The 19,424-nt window shown below is 43.7% G+C and overlaps 1 protein-coding gene across 4 annotated transcripts in view; it reads left to right on the top strand.

Moving 5' to 3' along the window:
• Nucleotides 1–19,424, top strand: part of LOC115113128 (rho guanine nucleotide exchange factor 33) — a 76,217-nt gene that overhangs the window by 47,863 nt on the left and 8,930 nt on the right. For all 4 annotated transcript variants that reach the window (XM_065012768.1, XM_065012767.1, XM_065012765.1 and 1 more), the window contains exons 9-10: nt 17,964–18,071; nt 18,519–18,614. In XM_065012768.1, the coding sequence (XP_064868840.1) occupies nt 17,964–18,071; nt 18,519–18,614 (204 nt within the window). The remainder of the gene's footprint in view (nt 1–17,963; nt 18,072–18,518; nt 18,615–19,424) is intronic.

Below are 19,424 nucleotides of genomic sequence, written 5' to 3'. Positions count from 1 at the left end.
CTACTGAGTTTCAGTGACTGACTGACTGTCTGTCTGTCTACACTCTATGACCCTATCTACTGAGTTTCAGTGACTGACTGACTGTCTGTCTGTCTACACTCTATGACCCTATCTACTGAGTTTCAGTGACTGACTGTCTGTCTGTCTGTCTACACTCTATGACCCTATCTACTGAGTTTCAGTGACTGACTGACTGTCTGTCTGTCTACACTCTATGACCCTATCTACTGAGTTTCAGTGACTGACTGTCTGTCTGTCTGTCTACACTCTATGACCCTATCTACTGAGTTTCAGTGACTGACTGAATGTCTGTCTGTCTACACTCTATGACCCTATCTACTGAGTTTCAGTGACTGACTGACTGTCTGTCTGTCTCTATGACCCATCTACTGAGTTTCAGTGACCCTGTCTACACTCTATGACCCTATCTACTGAGTTTCAGTGACTGACTGACTGTCTGTCTGTCTACACTCTATGACCCTATCTACTGAGTTTCAGTGACTGACTGTGTCTGTCTGTCTGTCTACACTCTATGACCCTATCTACTGAGTTTCAGTGACTGGCTGAATGTCTGTCTACACTCTATGACCCTATCTACTGAGTTTCAGTGACTGCTGAATGTCTGTCTGTCTACACTCTATGACCCTATCTACTGAGTTTCAGTGACTGACTGTGTCTGTCTGTCTGTCTACACTCTATGACCCTATCTACTGAGTTTCAGTGACTGACTGTCTGTCTGTCTACACTCTATGACCCTATCTACTGAGTTTCAGTGACTGACTGACTGTCTGTCTGTCTACACTCTATGACCCTATCTACTGAGTTTCAGTGACTGACTAACTGTCTGTCTGTCTACACTCTATGACCCTATCTACTGAGTTTCAGTGACTGACTGTGTCTGTCTGTCTGTCTACACTCTATGACCCTATCTACTGAGTTTCAGTGACTGACTGTCTGTCTGTCTGTCTACACTCTATGACCCTATCTACTGAGTTTCAGTGACTGGCTGAATGTCTGCCTGTCTACACTCTATGACCCTATCTACTGAGTTTCAGTGACTGACTGACTGTCTGTTTGTCTACACTCTATGACCCTATCTACTGAGTTTCAGTGACTGACTGTCTGTCTGTCTGTCTACACTCTATGACCCTATCTACTGAGTTTCAGTGACTGGCTGAATGTCTGTCTGTCTACACTCTATGACCCTATCTACTGAGTTTCAGTGACTGACTGAATGTCTGTCTGTCTACACTCTATGACCCTATCTACTGAGTTTCAGTGACTGATGTCTGTCTACACTCTATGACCCTATCTACTGAGTTTCAGTGACTGACTGACTGTCTGTCTGTCTACACTCTATGACCCTATCTACTGAGTTTCAGTGACTGACTGACTGTCTGTTTGTCTACACTCTATGACCCTATCTACTGAGTTTCAGTGACTGACTGTGTATGTCTGTCTGTCTACACTCTATGACCCTATCTACTGAGTTTCAGTGACTGACTGACTGTCTGTCTGTCTACACTCTATGACCCTATCTACTGAGTTTCAGTGACTGACTGTGTCTGTCTGTCTGTCTACACTCTATGACCCTATCTACTGAGTTTCAGTGACTGACTGTGTCTGTTTGTCTACACTCTATGACCCTATCTACTGAGTTTCAGTGACTGACTGACTGTCTGTCTGTCTACACTCTATGACCCTATCTACTGAGTTTTGACTGACTGTGTCTGTCTGTCTGTCACTCTATGACCCTATCTACTGAGTTTCAGTGACTGACTGACTGTCTGTCTGTCTACACTCTATGACCCTATCTACTGAGTTTCAGTGACTGACTGTCTGTCTGTCTATCTATGACCCTATCTACTGAGTTTCAGTGACTGACTGTGTCCTGTCTGTCTACACTCTATGACCCTATCTACTGAGTTTCAGTGACTGACTGAATGTCTGTCTGTCTACACTCTATGACCCTATCTACTGAGTTTCAGTGACTGACTGAATGTCTGTCTGTCTACACTCTATGACCCTATCTACTGAGTTTCAGTGACTGACTGACTGTCTGTCTGTCTACACTCTATGACCCTATCTACTGAGTTTCAGTGACTGACTGACTGTCTGTCTGTCTACACTCTATGACCCTATCTACTGAGTTTCAGTGACTGACTGAATGTCTGTCTGTCTACACTCTATGACCCTATCTACTGAGTTTCAGTGACTGGCTGAATGTCTGTCTGTCTACACTCTATGACCCTATCTACTGAGTTTCAGTGACTGGCTGAATGTCTGTCTGTCTACACTCTATGACCCTATCTACTGAGTTTCAGTGACTGACTGACTGTCTGTCTGTCTACACTCTATGACCCTATCTACTGAGTTTCAGTGACTGACTGACTGTCTGTCTGTCTACACTCTATGACCCTATCTACTGAGTTTCAGTGACTGACTGTGTCTGTCTGTCTGTCTACACTCTATGACCCTATCTACTGAGTTTCAGTGACTGGCTGAATGTCTGTCTATCTACACTCTATGACCCTATCTACTGAGTTTCAGTGACTGGCTGAATGTCTGTCTGTCTACACTCTATGACCCTATCTACTGAGTTTCAGTGACTGACTGTGTATGTCTGTCTGTCTACACTCTATGACCCTATCTACTGAGTTTCAGTGACTGACTGACTGTCTGTCTGTCTACACTCTATGACCCTATCTATTGAGTTTCAGTGACTGACTGACTGTCTGTCTGTCTACACTCTATGACCCTATCTACCGAGTTTAAGTGACTGACTGTGTCTGTCTGTCTGTCTACACTCTATGACCCTATCTACTGAGTTTCAGTGACTGACTGTGTCTGTCTGACTCTATGACCCTATCTACTGAGTTTCAGTGACTGACTGACTGTCTGTCTGTCTACACTCTATGACCCTATCTACTGAGTTTCAGTGACTGACTGACTGACCCTATCTACTGAGTTTCAGTGACTCTGTCTGTCTGTCTACACTCTATGACCCTATCTACTGAGTTTCAGTGACTGACTGACTGTCTGTCTGTCTACACTCTATGACCCTATCTACTGAGTTTCAGTGACTGACTGACTGTCTGTTTGTCTACACTCTATGACCCTATCTACTGAGTTTCAGTGACTGACTGTGTCTGTCTGTCTGTCTACACTCTATGACCCTATCTACTGAGTTTCAGTGACTGGCTGATGTCTGTCTGTCTACACTCTATGACCCTATCTACTGAGTTTCAGTGACTGACTGAATGTCTGTCTGTCTACACTCTATGACCCTATCTACTGAGTTTCAGTGACTGACTGTCTGTCTGTCTGTCTACACTCTATGACCCTATCTACTGAGTTTCAGTGACTGACTGTGTCTGTCTACACTCTATGACCCTATCTACTGAGTTTCAGTGACTGACTGACTGACTGTCTGTCTGTCTACACTCTATGACCCTATCTACTGAGTTTCAGTGACTGGCTGACTGTCTACACTCTATGACCCTATCTACTGAGTTTGTGACTGACTGAATGTCTGTCTGTCTACACTCTATGACCCTATCTACTGAGTTTCAGTGACTGGCTGAATGTCTGTCTATCTACACTCTATGACCCTATCTACTGAGTTTCAGTGACTGACTGACTGTCTGTCTGTCTACACTCTATGACCCTATCTACTGAGTTTCAGTGACTGACTGACTGTCTGTTTGTCTACACTCTATGACCCTATCTACTGAGTTTCAGTGACTGACTGTGTCTGTCTGTCTGTCTACACTCTATGACCCTATCTACTGAGTTTCAGTGACTGACTGACTGTCTGTCTGTCTACACTCTATGACCCTATCTATTGAGTTTCAGTGACTGACTGACTGTGTCTGTCTGTCTGTCTACACTCTATGACCCTATCTACTGAGTTTCAGTGACTGACTGACTGTCTGTCTGTCTACACTCTATGACCCTATCTACTGAGTTTCAGTGACTGACTGACTGTCTGTCTGTCTACACTCTATGACCCTATCTACTGAGTTTCAGTGACTGACTGTGTCTGTCTGTCTACACTCTATGACCCTATCTACTGAGTTTCAGTGACTGACTAACTGTCTGTCTGTCTACACTCTATGACCCTATCTACTGAGTTTCAGTGACTGACTGACTGTCTGTCTGTCTACACTCTATGACCCTATCTACTGAGTTTCAGTGACTGACTGTGTCTGTCTGTCTGTCTACACTCTATGACCCTATCTACTGAGTTTCAGTGACTGACTGACTGTCTGTCTGTCTACACTCTATGACCCTATCTACTGAGTTTCAGTGACTGACTGACTGTCTGTCTGTCTACACTCTATGACCCTATCTACTGAGTTTCAGTGACTGACTGACTGTCTGTCTGTCTACACTCTATGACCCTATCTACTGAGTTTCAGTGACTGACTGATGTCTGTCTGTCTACACTCTATGACCCTATCTACTGAGTTTCAGTGACTGACTGAATGTCTGTCTGTCTACACTCTATGACCCTATCTACTGAGTTTCAGTGACTGACTGAATGTCTGTCTATCTACACTCTATGACCCTATCTACTGAGTTTCAGTGACTGACTGAATGTCTGTCTGTCTACACTCTATGACCCTATCTACTGAGTTTCAGTGACTGACTGACTGTCTGTCTGTCTACACTCTATGACCCTATCTACTGAGTTTCAGTGACTGACTGACTGTCTGTTTGTCTACACTCTATGACCCTATCTACTGAGTTTCAGTGACTGACTGTGTCTGTCTGTCTGTCTACACTCTATGACCCTATCTACTGAGTTTCAGTGACTGGCTGACTGTCTGTCTGTCTACACTCTATGACCCTATCTACTGAGTTTCAGTGACTGACTGAATGTCTGTCTGTCTACACTCTATGACCCTATCTACTGAGTTTCAGTGACTGACTGACTGTGTCTGTCTGTCTACACTCTATGACCCTATCTACTGAGTTTCAGTGACTGACTGACTGTCTGTCTGTCTACACTCTATGACCCTATCTACTGAGTTTCAGTGACTGACTGACTGTCTGTCTGTCTACACTCTATGACCCTATCTACTGAGTTTCAGTGACTGACTGACTGTCTGTCTGTCTACACTCTATGACCCTATCTACTGAGTTTCAGTGACTGACTGACTGTCTGTCTGTCTACACTCTATGACCCTATCTACTGAGTTTCAGTGACTGACTGACTGTCTGTCTGTCTGTCTACACTCTATGACCCTATCTACTGAGTTTCAGTGACTGACTGACTGTCTGTCTATCTACACTCTATGACCCTATCTACTGAGTTTCAGTGACTGACTGATGTCTGTCTGTCTACACTCTATGTCTGTTTCTGACTGACTGACTGTCTGTCTGTCTACACTCTATGACCCTATCTACTGAGTTTCAGTGACTGACTGACTGTCTGTCTGTCTACACTCTATGACCCTATCTACTGAGTTTCAGTGACTGACTGACTGTCTGTCTGTCTACACTCTATGACCCTATCTACTGAGTTTCAGTGACTGGCTGAATGTCTGTCTGTCTACACTCTATGACCCTATCTACTGAGTTTCAGTGACTGACTGACTGTCTGTCTGTCTACACTCTATGACCCTATCTACTGAGTTTCAGTGACTGACTGAATGTCTGTCTGTCTACACTCTATGACCCTATCTACTGAGTTTCAGTGACTGGCTGAATGTCTGTCTGTCTACACTCTATGACCCTATCTACTGAGTTTCAGTGACTGACTGACTGTCTGTCTGTCTACACTCTATGACCCTATCTACTGAGTTTCAGTGACTGACTGACTGTGTCTGTCTACACTCTATGACCCTATCTACTGAGTTTCAGTGACTGACTGACTGTCTGTCTGTCTGTCTACACTCTATGACCCTATCTACTGAGTTTCAGTGACTGACTGTGTCTGTCTGTCTGTCTACACTCTATGACCCTATCTACTGAGTTTCAGTGACTGACTGACTGTCTGTCTGTCTACACTCTATGACCCTATCTACTGAGTTTCAGTGACTGACTGTGTCTGTCTGTCTGTCTACACTCTATGACCCTATCTACTGAGTTTCAGTGACTGACTGTGTCTGTCTGTCTGTCTACACTCTATGACCCTATCTACTGAGTTTCAGTGACTGACTGTGTCTGTCTATCTACACTCTATGACCCTATCTACTGTTTCAGTGACTCTGACTGTCTGTCTGTCTACACTCTATGACCCTATCTACTGAGTTTCAGTGACTGACTGACTGTCTGTCTGTCTATGACCCTATCTACTGAGTTTCAGTGACTCTGTCTGTCTGTCTGACTATGACCCTATCTACTGAGTTTCAGTGACTGGACTGAATGTCTGTCTGTCTACACTCTATGACCCTATCTACTGAGTTTCAGTGACTGGCTGAATGTCTGTCTGTCTACACTCTATGACCCTATCTACTGAGTTTCAGTGACTGACTGACTGTCTGTTTGTCTACACTCTATGACCCTATCTACTGAGTTTCAGTGACTGACTGTAATGTCTGTCTGTCTACACTCTATGACCCTATCTACTGAGTTTCAGTGACTGACTGACTGTCTGTCTGTCTACACTCTATGACCCTATCTACTGAGTTTCAGTGACTGACTGTCTGTCTGTCTGTCTACACTCTATGACCCTATCTACTGAGTTTCAGTGACTGACTGACTGTTTGAGTTTCAGTGACTCTATGACCCTATCTACTGAGTTTCAGTGACTGACTGACTGTCTGTCTGTCTACACTCTATGACCCTATCTACTGAGTTTCAGTGACTGACTGTCTGTCTGTCTGTCTACACTCTATGACCCTATCTACTGAGTTTCAGTGACTGACTGACTGTCTGTCTGTCTACACTCTATGACCCTATCTACTGAGTTTCAGTGACTGACTGTCTGTCTGTCTGTCTACACTCTATGACCCTATCTACTGAGTTTCAGTGACTGACTGAATGTCTGTCTGTCTACACTCTATGACCCTATCTACTGAGTTTCAGTGACTGACTGACTGTCTGTCTGTCTACACTCTATGACCCTATCTACTGAGTTTCAGTGACTGACTGTGACTGTCTGTCTGTCTACACTCTATGACCCTATCTACTGAGTTTCAGTGACTGACTGAATGTCTGTCTGTCTACACTCTATGACCCTATCTACTGAGTTTCAGTGACTGACTGCTGAATGTCTGTCTGTCTACACTCTATGACCCTATCTACTGAGTTTCAGTGACTGGCTGAATGTCTGTCTGTCTACACTCTATGACCCTATCTACTGAGTTTCAGTGACTGACTGACTGTCTGTCTGTCTACACTCTATGACCCTATCTACTGAGTTTCAGTGACTGACTGACTGTCTGTCTGTCTGTCTACACTCTATGACCCTATCTACTGAGTTTCAGTGACTGACTGAATGTCTGTCTGTCTACACTCTATGACCCTATCTACTGAGTTTCAGTGACTGACTGACTGTCTGTCTGTCTACACTCTATGACCCTATCTACTGAGTTTCAGTGACTGACTGACTGAATGTCTGTCTGTCTACACTCTATGACCCTATCTACTGAGTTTCAGTGACTGACTGACTGTCTGTCTGTCTACACTCTATGACCCTATCTACTGAGTTTCAGTGACTGACTGACTGTCTGTCTGTCTACACTCTATGACCCTATCTACTGAGTTTCAGTGACTGACTGTGTCTGTCTGTCTGTCTACACTCTATGACCCTATCTACTGAGTTTCAGTGACTGACTGACTGTCTGTCTGTCTACACTCTATGACCCTATCTACTGAGTTTCAGTGACTGACTGACTGTCTGTCTGTCTACACTCTATGACCCTATCTACTGAGTTTCAGTGACTGACTGACTGTCTGTCTGTCTACACTCTATGACCCTATCTACTGAGTTTCAGTGACTGACTGTCTGTCTGTCTGTCTACACTCTATGACCCTATCTACTGAGTTTCAGTGACTGACTGACTGTCTGTCTGTCTACACTCTATGACCCTATCTACTGAGTTTCAGTGACTGGACTGAATGTCTGTCTGTCTACACTCTATGACCCTATCTACTGAGTTTCAGTGACTGACTGACTGTCTGTCTGTCTACACTCTATGACCCTATCTACTGAGTTTCAGTGACTGACTGACTGTCTGTCTGTCTACACTCTATGACCCTATCTACTGAGTTTCAGTGACTGACTGTCTGTCTGTCTGTCTACACTCTATGACCCTATCTACTGAGTTTCAGTGACTGGACTGAATGTCTGTCTGTCTACACTCTATGACCCTATCTACTGAGTTTCAGTGACTGACTGAATGTCTGTCTGTCTACACTCTATGACCCTATCTACTGAGTTTCAGTGACTGACTGACTGTCTGTCTGTCTACACTCTATGACCCTATCTACTGAGTTTCAGTGACTGACTGTGTCTGTCTACACTCTATGACCCTATCTACTGAGTTTCAGTGACTGACTGACTGTGTCTGTCTACACTCTATGACCCTATCTACTGAGTTTCAGTGACTGACTAACTGTGTCTGTCTACACTCTATGACCCTATCTACTGAGTTTCAGTGACTGACTGACTGTCTGTCTGTCTACACTCTATGACCCTATCTACTGAGTTTCAGTGACTGACTGTGTATGTCTGTCTGTCTACACTCTATGACCCTATCTACTGAGTTTCAGTGACTGACTGACTGTCTGTCTGTCTACACTCTATGACCCTATCTACTGAGTTTCAGTGACTGACTGACTGTCTGTCTGTCTACACTCTATGACCCTATCTACTGAGTTTCAGTGACTGACTGACTGTCTGTCTGTCTACACTCTATGACCCTATCTACTGAGTTTCAGTGACTGACTGTGTCTGTCTGTCTGTCTACACTCTATGACCCTATCTACTGAGTTTCAGTGACTGGCTGAATGTCTGTCTGTCCACACTCTATGACCCTATCTACTGAGTTTCAGTGACTGACTGAATGTCTGTCTGTCTACACTCTATGACCCTATCTACTGAGTTTCAGTGACTGAATGTCTGTCTGTCTACACTCTATGACCCTATCTACTGAGTTTCAGTGACTGACTGTCTGTCTGTCTACACTCTATGACCCTATCTACTGAGTTTCAGTGACTGACTGACTGTCTGTTTGTCTACACGCTATGACCCTATCTACTGAGTTTCAGTGACTGACTGTGTCTGTCTGTCTGTCTACACTCTATGACCCTATCTACTGAGTTTCAGTGACTGACTGACTGTCTGTCTGTCTACACTCTATGACCCTATCTACTGAGTTTCAGTGACTGACTGACTGTCTGTCTGTCTACACTCTATGACCCTATCTACTGAGTTTCAGTGACTGACTGACTGTCTGTCTGTCTACACTCTATGACCCTATCTACTGAGTTTCAGTGACTGACTGTGTCTGTCTGTCTGTCTACACTCTATGACCCTATCTACTGAGTTTCAGTGACTGACTGACTGTCTGTCTGTCTACACTCTATGACCCTATCTACTGAGTTTCACTGACTGATGTCTGTCTGTCTACACTCTATGACCCTATCTACTGAGTTTCAGTGACTGACTGACTGTCTGTCTGTCTACACTCTATGACCCTATCTACTGAGTTTCAGTGACTGACTGACTGTCTGTCTGTCTACACTCTATGACCCTATCTACTGAGTTTCAGTGACTGACTGACTGTCTGTCTGACTGTTTCAGTGACTGGCTGAATGTCTGTCTGTCTACACTCTATGACCCTATCTACTGAGTTTCAGTGACTGACTGACTGACTGTCTGTCTGTCTACACTCTATGACCCTATCTACTGAGTTTCAGTGACTGACTGTGTCTGTCTGTCTACACTCTATGACCCTATCTACTGAGTTTCAGTGACTGACTGACTGTCTGTCTGTCTACACTCTATGACCCTATCTACTGAGTTTCAGTGACTGACTGACTGTCTGTCTGTCTACACTCTATGACCCTATCTACTGAGTTTCAGTGACTGACTGACTGTCTGTTTGTCTACACTCTATGACCCTATCTACTGAGTTTCAGTGACTGACTGTCTGTCTGTCTGTCTACACTCTATGACCCTATCTACTGAGTTTCAGTGACTGACTGACTGTGTCTGTCTACACTCTATGACCCTATCTACTGAGTTTCAGTGACTGACTAACTGTGTCTCTCTACACTCTATGACCCTATCTACTGAGTTTCAGTGACTGACTGACTGTCTGTTTGTCTACACTCTATGACCCTATCTACTGAGTTTCAGTGACTGACTGTGTATGTCTGTCTGTCTACACTCTATGACCCTATCTACTGAGTTTCAGTGACTGACTGACTGTCTGTCTGTCTACACTCTATGACCCTATCTATTGAGTTTCAGTGACTGACTGACTGTGTCTGTCTGTCTGTCTACACTCTATGACCCTATCTACTGAGTTTCAGTGACTGACTGACTGTCTGTCTGTCTACACTCTATGACCCTATCTACTGAGTTTCAGTGACTGACTGTCTGTCTGTCTGTCTACACTCTATGACCCTATCTACTGAGTTTCAGTGACTGAGTTTCAGTGACTGACTGTCTGTCTGTCTACACTCTATGACCCTATCTACTGAGTTTCAGTGACTGACTGACTGTCTGTCTGTCTACACTCTATGACCCTATCTACTGAGTTTTTCATGTCTGTGACTGAGTTTCAGTGACTGACTGTGCATGTCTGTCTGTCTACACTCTATGACCCTATCTACTGAGTTTCAGTGACTGACTGACTGTCTGTCTGTCTACACTCTATGACCCTATCTACTGAGTTTCAGTGACTGTGTCTGTCTGACTGACTGTCTGTCTACACTCTATGACCCTATCTACTGAGTTTCAGTGACTCTGTCTGTCTGTCTACACTCTATGACCCTATCTACTGAGTTTCAGTGACTGACTGACTGTCTGTCTGTCTACACTCTATGACCCTATCTACTGAGTTTCAGTGACTGACTGACTGTCTGTTTGTCTACACTCTATGACCCTATCTACTGAGTTTCAGTGACTGACTGTGTCTGTCTGTCTGTCTACACTCTATGACCCTATCTACTGAGTTTCAGTGACTGCTGAATGTCTGTCTGTCTACACTCTATGACCCTATCTACTGAGTTTCAGTGACTGACTGACTGTCTGTCTGTCTACACTCTATGACCCTATCTACTGAGTTTCAGTGACTGACTGTGTCTGTCTGTCTGTCTACACTCTATGACCCTATCTACTGAGTTTCAGTGACTGACTGAATGTCTGTCTGTCTACACTCTATGACCCTATCTACTGAGTTTCAGTGACTGACTGACTGTCTGTCTGTCTACACTCTATGACCCTATCTACTGAGTTTCAGTGACTGACTGACTGTGTCTGTCTGTCTGTCTACACTCTATGACCCTATCTACTGAGTTTCAGTGACTGACTGACTGTCTGTCTGTCTACACTCTATGACCCTATCTACTGAGTTTCAGTGACTGACTGACTGTCTGTTTGTCTACACTCTATGACCCTATCTACTGAGTTTCAGTGACTGACTGTGTCTGTCTGTCTGTCTACACTCTATGACCCTATCTACTGAGTTTCAGTGACTGACTGACTGTCTGTCTGTCTACACTCTATGACCCTATCTACTGAGTTTCAGTGACTGACTGTCTGTCTGTCTGTCTACACTCTATGACCCTATCTACTGAGTTTCAGTGACTGGCTGAATGTCTGTCTATCTACACTCTATGACCCTATCTACTGAGTTTCAGTGACTGGCTGAATGTCTGTCTATCTACACTCTATGACCCTATCTACTGAGTTTCAGTGACTGACTGACTGTGTCTGTCTACACTCTATGACCCTATCTACTGAGTTTCAGTGACTGACTGACTGTCTGTCTGTCTACACTCTATGACCCTATCTACTGAGTTTCAGTGACTGACTGACTGTCTGTTTGTCTACACTCTATGACCCTATCTACTGAGTTTCAGTGACTGACTGTGTATGTCTGTCTGTCTACACTCTATGACCCTATCTACTGAGTTTCAGTGACTGACTGACTGTCTGTCTGTCTACACTCTATGACCCTATCTATTGAGTTTCAGTGACTGACTGACTGTGTCTGTCTGTCTGTCTACACTCTATGACCCTATCTACTGAGTTTCAGTGACTGACTGACTGTCTGTTTGTCTACACTCTATGACCCTATCTACTGAGTTTCAGTGACTGACTGTGTCTGTCTGTCTACACTCTATGACCCTATCTACTGAGTTTCAGTGACTGACTGACTGTGTCTGTCTGTCTGTCTACACTCTATGACCCTATCTACTGAGTTTCAGTGACTGACTGACTGTCTGTCTGTCTACACTCTATGACCCTATCTACTGAGTTTTTCACTGTCTGTCTGTCTACACTCTATGACTGAGTTTCAGTGACTGCATGTCTGTCTGTCTACACTCTATGACCCTATCTACTGAGTTTCAGTGACTGACTGACTGTCTGTCTGTCTACACTCTATGACCCTATCTACTGAGTTTCAGTGACTGACTGACTGTCTGTCTGTCTACACTCTATGACCCTATCTACTGAGTTTCAGTGACTGACTGTGTCTGTCTGTCTACACTCTATGACCCTATCTACTGAGTTTAAGTGACTGGCTGAATGTCTGTCTGTCTACACTCTATGACCCTATCTACTGAGTTTCAGTTACTGACTATGTCTGTCTGTCTGTCTACACTCTATGACCCTATCTACTGAGTTTCAGTGACTGACTGACTGTCTGTCTGTCTGTCTACACTCTATGACCCTATCTACTGAGTTTCAGTGACTGACTGACTGTCTGTCTGTCTACACTCTATGACCCTATCTACTGAGTTTCAGTGACTGACTGACTGTCTGTCTGTCTGTCTACACTCTATGACCCTATCTACTGAGTTTCAGTGACTGACTGTGTCTGTCTGTCTGTCTACACTCTATGACCCTATCTACTGAGTTTCAGTGACTGACTGAATGTCTGTCTGTCTACACTCTATGACCCTATCTACTGAGTTTCAGTGACTGACTGACTGTCTGTCTGTCTACACTCTATGACCCTATCTACTGAGTTTCAGTGACTGCTGAACTGTCTGTCTGTCTACACTCTATGACCCTATCTACTGAGTTTCAGTGACTGACTGACTGTCTGTCTGTCTACACTCTATGACCCTATCTACTGAGTTTCAGTGACTGACTGACTGTCTGTCTGTCTACACTCTATGACCCTATCTACTGAGTTTCAGTGACTGACTGTGTCTGTCTACACTCTATGACCCTATCTACTGAGTTTCAGTGACTGACTGTGTCTGTCTACACTCTATGACCCTATCTACTGAGTTTCAGTGACTGACTGACTGTCTGTCTACACTCTATGACCCTATCTACTGAGTTTCAGTGACTGACTGAATGTCTGTCTGTCTACACTCTATGACCCTATCTACTGAGTTTCAGTGACTGACTGACTGTCTGTCTGTCTACACTCTATGACCCTATCTACTGAGTTTCAGTGACTGACTGACTGTCTGTCTGTCTACACTCTATGACCCTATCTACTGAGTTTCAGTATGTCTGTCTGTCTGTCTACACTCTATGACCCTATCTACTGAGTTTGTGACTGACTGACTGTCTGTCTGTCTACACTCTATGACCCTATCTACTGAGTTTCAGTGACTGACTGACTGTCTGTCTGTCTACACTCTATGACCCTATCTACTGAGTTTCAGTGACTGACTGTGTCTGTCTACACTCTATGACCCTATCTACTGAGTTTCAGTGACTGACTGTGTCTGTCTACACTCTATGACCCTATCTACTGTGACTGACTGTCTGTCTACACTCTATGACCCTATCTACTGAGTTTCAGTGACTGACTGTCTGTCTGTCTGTCTACACTCTATGACCCTATCTACTGAGTTTCAGTGACTGACTGACTGTCTGTCTGTCTACACTCTATGACCCTATCTATTGAGTTTCAGTGACTGACTGACTGTGTATGTCTGTCTGTCTACACTCTATGACCCTATCTACTGAGTTTCAGTGACTGACTGACTGTCTGTTTGTCTACACTCTATGACCCTATCTACTGAGTTTCAGTGACTGACTGTGTATGTCTGTCTGTCTACACTCTATGACCCTATCTACTGAGTTTCAGTGACTGACTGTGACTGTCTGTCTGTCTACACTCTATGACCCTATCTACTGAGTTTCAGTGACTGGCTGAATGTCTGTCTATCTACACTCTATGACCCTATCTACTGAGTTTCAGTGACTGACTGTGTCTGTTTGTCTACACTCTATGACCCTATCTACTGAGTTTCAGTGACTGACTGACTGTCTGTCTGTCTACACTCTATGACCCTATCTACTGAGTTTCAGTGACTGACTGTCTGTCTGTCTGTCTACACTCTATGACCCTATCTACTGAGTTTCAGTGACTGTGAATGTCTGTCTATCTACACTCTATGACCCTATCTACTGAGTTTCTGACTCTGTCTGTCTATCTACACTCTATGACCCTATCTACTGAGTTTCAGTGACTGACTGACTGTCTGTCTGTCTACACTCTATGACCCTATCTACTGAGTTTCAGTGACTGACTGACTGTCTGTCTGTCTACACTCTATGACCCTATCTACTGAGTTTCAGTGACTGACTGTGTCTGTCTACACTCTATGACCCTATCTACTGAGTTTCAGTGACTGACTGACTGACTGTCTGTCTGTCTACACTCTATGACCCTATCTACTGAGTTTCAGTGACTGACTGACTGTCTGTCTGTCTACACTCTATGACCCTATCTACTGAGTTTCAGTGACTGACTGACTGTGTCTGTCTGTCTGTCTACACTCTATGACCCTATCTGACTGACTGAATGTCTGTTTCACTCTATGACCCTATGACTGAGTTTCAGTGACTGACTCTGTCTGTCTACACTGACCCTATCTACTGACCCTATCTGAATGAGTTTCACACTCTATGACCCTATCTACTGAGTTTCAGTGACTGACTCTGTCTGTCTGTCTACACTCTATGACCCTATCTACTGAGTTTCAGTGACTGGCTGAATGTCTGTCTATCTACACTCTATGACCCTATCTACTGAGTTTCAGTTACTGACTATGTCTGTCTGTCTGTCTACACTCTATGACCCTATCTACTGAGTTTCAGTGACTGACTGACTGTCTGTCTGTCTGTCTACACTCTATGACCCTATCTACTGAGTTTCAGTGACTGACTGTGTCTGTCTACACTCTATGACCCTATCTACTGAGTTTCAGTGACTGACTGTGTCTGTCTACACTCTATGACCCTATCTACTGAGTTTCAGTGACTGACTGACTGTCTGTCTACACTCTATGACCCTATCTACTGAGTTTCAGTTACTGACTATGTCTGTCTGTCTGTCTACACTATATGACCCTATCTACTGAGTTTCACTGACTGTGTCTGTCTACACTCTATGACCCTATCTGAGTTTGTCTGACTGTGTATGTCTGTCTGTCTACACTCTATGACCCTATCTACTGAGTTTCAGTGACTGACTGACTGTCTGTTTGTCTACACTCTATGACCCTATCTACTGAGTTTCAGTGACTGACTGTGTATGTCTGTCTGTCTACACTCTATGACCCTATCTACTGAGTTTCAGTGACTGACTGTGTCTGTCTGTCTGTCTACACTCTATGACCCTATCTACTGAGTTTCAGTGACTGGCTGAATGTCTGTCTGTCCACACTCTATGACCCTATCTACTGAGTTTCAGTGACTGACTAACTGTGTCTGTCTACACTCTATGACCATATCTACTGAGTTTCAGTGACTGACTAACTGTGTCTGTCTACACTCTATGACCCTATCTACTGAGTTTCAGTGACTGACTGTGTATGTCTGTCTGTCTACACTCTATGACCCTATCTACTGAGTTTCAGTGACTAGCTGAATGTCTGTCTGTCCACACTCTATGACCCTATCTACTGAGTTTCAGTGACTGGCTGAATGTCTGTCTATCTACACTCTATGACCCTATCTACTGAGTTTCAGTGACTGGCTGAATGTCTGTCTATCTACACTCTATGACCCTATCTACTGAGTTTCAGTTACTGACTATGTCTGTCTGTCTGTCTACACTCTATGACCCTATCTACTGAGTTTCAGTGACTGACTGACTGTCTGTCTGTCTGTCTACACTCTATGACCCTATCTACTGAGTTTCAGTGACTGACTGTGTCTGTCTACACTCTATGACCCTATCTACTGAGTTTCAGTGACTGACTGACTGTGTCTGTCTACACTCTATGACCCTATCTACTGAGTTTCAGTGACTGACTGTGTCTGTCTACACTCTATGACCCTATCTACTGAGTTTCAGTGACTGACTGACTGTCTGTCTACACTCTATGACCCTATCTACTGAGTTTCAGTGACTGACTGACTGTCTGTCTACACTCTATGACCCTATCTACTGAGTTTCAGTTACTGACTATGTCTGTCTGTCTGTCTACACTATATGACCCTATCTACTGAGTTTCAGTGACTGACTGACTGTCTGTCTGTCTACACTCTATGACCCTATCTATTGAGTTTCAGTGACTGACTGACTGTGTATGTCTGTCTGTCTACACTCTATGACCCTATCTACTGAGTTTCAGTGACTGACTGACTGTCTGTTTGTCTACACTCTATGACCCTATCTACTGAGTTTCAGTGACTGACTGACTGTGTCTGTCTGTCTGTCTACACTCTATGACCCTATCTACTGAGTTTCAGTGACTGACTGTGTCTGTCTGTCTGTCTACACTCTATGACCCTATCTACTGAGTTTCAGTGACTGGCTGAATGTCTGTCTGTCCACACTCTATGACCCTATCTACTGAGTTTCAGTGACTGACTGACTGTGTCTGTCTACACTCTATGACCCTATCTACTGAGTTTCAGTGACTGGCTGAATGTCTGTCTCTATGACCCTATCTACTGAGTTTCAGTGACTGGCTGTCTGTCTACACTCTATGACCCTATCTACTGAGTTTCAGTGACTCTGAACTGTCTACACTCTATGACCCTATCTACTGAGTTTCAGTGACTGACTGTGTCTGTCTGTCTGTCTACACTCTATAACCCTATCTACTGAGTTTCAGTGACTGGCTGAATGTCTACACTCTATGACCCTATCTACTGAGTTTCAGTGACTGGCTGAATGTCTACACTCTATGACCCTATCTACTGAGTTTCAGTGACTGGCTGAATGTCTACACTCTATGACCCTATCTACTGAGTTTCAGTGACTGGCTGAATGTCTACACTCTATGACCCTATCTACTGAGTTTCAGTGACTGACTGTCTGTCTGTCTGTCTACACTCTATGACCCTATCTACTGAGTTTCAGTGACTGGCTGTCTACACTCTATGACCCTATCTACTGAGTTTCTGACTCTGTCTGTCTGTCTACACTCTCTGACCCTATCTACTGAGTTTCAGTGACTCTGTCTGTCTACACTCTATGACCCTATCTACTGTCTGTCTGACTGTCTGTCTACACTCTATGCTACTGTCTGTCTGTCTGTCTACTGAGTTTCAGTGACTGACTGACATGGTCTCACACTCTGACCCATCTCTGTCAGTGACTCTGCTATGACCCTATCTATCTACTGAGTTTCAGTGACTGGCTGAATGTCTGTCTGTCTACACTCTATGACCCTATCTACTGAGTTTCACTGACTGACTGTGACTGTCTGTCTGTCTACACTCTATGACCCTATCTACTGAGTTTCAGTGACTGGCTGAATGTCTACACTCTATGACCCTATCTACTGAGTTTCAGTGACTGGCTGAATGTCTGCCTGTGTTTCTAATTCTCCATCTTGTCTGTCTTCAACAGAGTGATTTCCTGGACTTCTATGTGTCGTATCTGAAGGAGCTGCCTGAATGTCTGTCTGTGGTCAACATGTTGACCACCACCTCACTAAAAGCAGCCGGCCTGTTTGAGGTAAATAAAGCACGCTGAACAACCAGGCAGTATTGACCGCAATCATGGCCTTGGGCAGATGTTTTGGGTTGTGGGTGTTTTAGCTTGGGTTACTCCGCTCATACAGGAGTAATAAAGGCCTAGGATTTTTTTTTGTATTTTTTTCATATGCAGCACCCTCAGTATGTCCACAATCACTGCATAGAGCTACCCACAGAGAACAACTCACAGTAGTGCAGTTATCCAGAAAGAAAGGGAAATCATGTTACGAATTATCGTTTAGTAAATCTCTGACATTTCGATGAACAAAGAGCACATGATGAACATACCTGAGTGAAGTTTTTTTTGACATCTTATCCCCAGTCTTTATTACTCTGTAAACTTTTCCGACAATTGATTTCACATGACTTCAGTGTAGACTTGTGCCAACTGACTGTCTCTTCTCTGATTGACTGTCTGATGTTCCAGTGTGACATCAACGGGGACGAGACGACACGCCCCTCTCTCCACACTCTGCTTCTCCAGCCAGTGCAAAGGATCCCTGTGTACCTTCAGCTGCTGCAGGTCAGGCTCCATGACACTCACATCTGATACATACAGTACACCACCAACACAACATAGGTATTTAGAAAAGAGAGTCCTCACCATCATAGTATGTTATCTCTAATCAGAGTGGTGGTGACTGTATAAACTGCTCAGGTTAGTGCCAGGTTCACATCCCAGATAGCACATTTGATTGGTTGGAAGTTGTGGGAATGTATGTTTTTTTCATATTGGTTGTGGAACAAAGCTTTATGTTTCCTGAGAACAGAAGTAAACATTTTGCTGTTCTGGTAATGTACATTTTTATGTTGCAGGGAGGTTCTGAGAATGTTTCACTCCGGTTCCCTGAAAGTTTAGGTTTTATTACCACTCTGATAATGGACATTATAGGTTATCTGAAGGTAATTAAATAACGTAAAACTTTCACTGAATGTATCAATGCGACTTTTAATAACACTGCTAGCTTATTTTGGGTTAACTTTTTTGAACGCCAAGCACAGATACAATAGGATACATGGAAACTAATTTGCCTAGGCATTAATCATGCAAACAGTTATTTTGTTATTGTGACCAGTGGTGGAAAAACTATCCAATTGTCATACTTGAGTAAAAATAAAGATACCTGAACAAAAATTGACTCAAGTAAAAGTGAAAGTCACCCAGTAAAATACTACTTGAGTAAAAGTCTAAAGTATTTGGTTTTACATGTTCTTAAGTATTAAAAGTGAATGTAATTGCTAAAATATACTTAAGTATAGATTTGTTTACGGATAGCACTGGCATATTCCAACACTCAGGCATAATTTACAAACAAAGCATTTGTGTTTAGTG

This window comes from Oncorhynchus nerka, linkage group LG28 (assembly GCF_034236695.1).
Source record: "Oncorhynchus nerka isolate Pitt River linkage group LG28, Oner_Uvic_2.0, whole genome shotgun sequence".
NCBI lineage: Eukaryota > Metazoa > Chordata > Actinopteri > Salmoniformes > Salmonidae > Oncorhynchus > Oncorhynchus nerka.
Note: the sequence above shows the minus strand (reverse complement) of the source record. Positions and strands in the feature narration are given on the sequence as shown.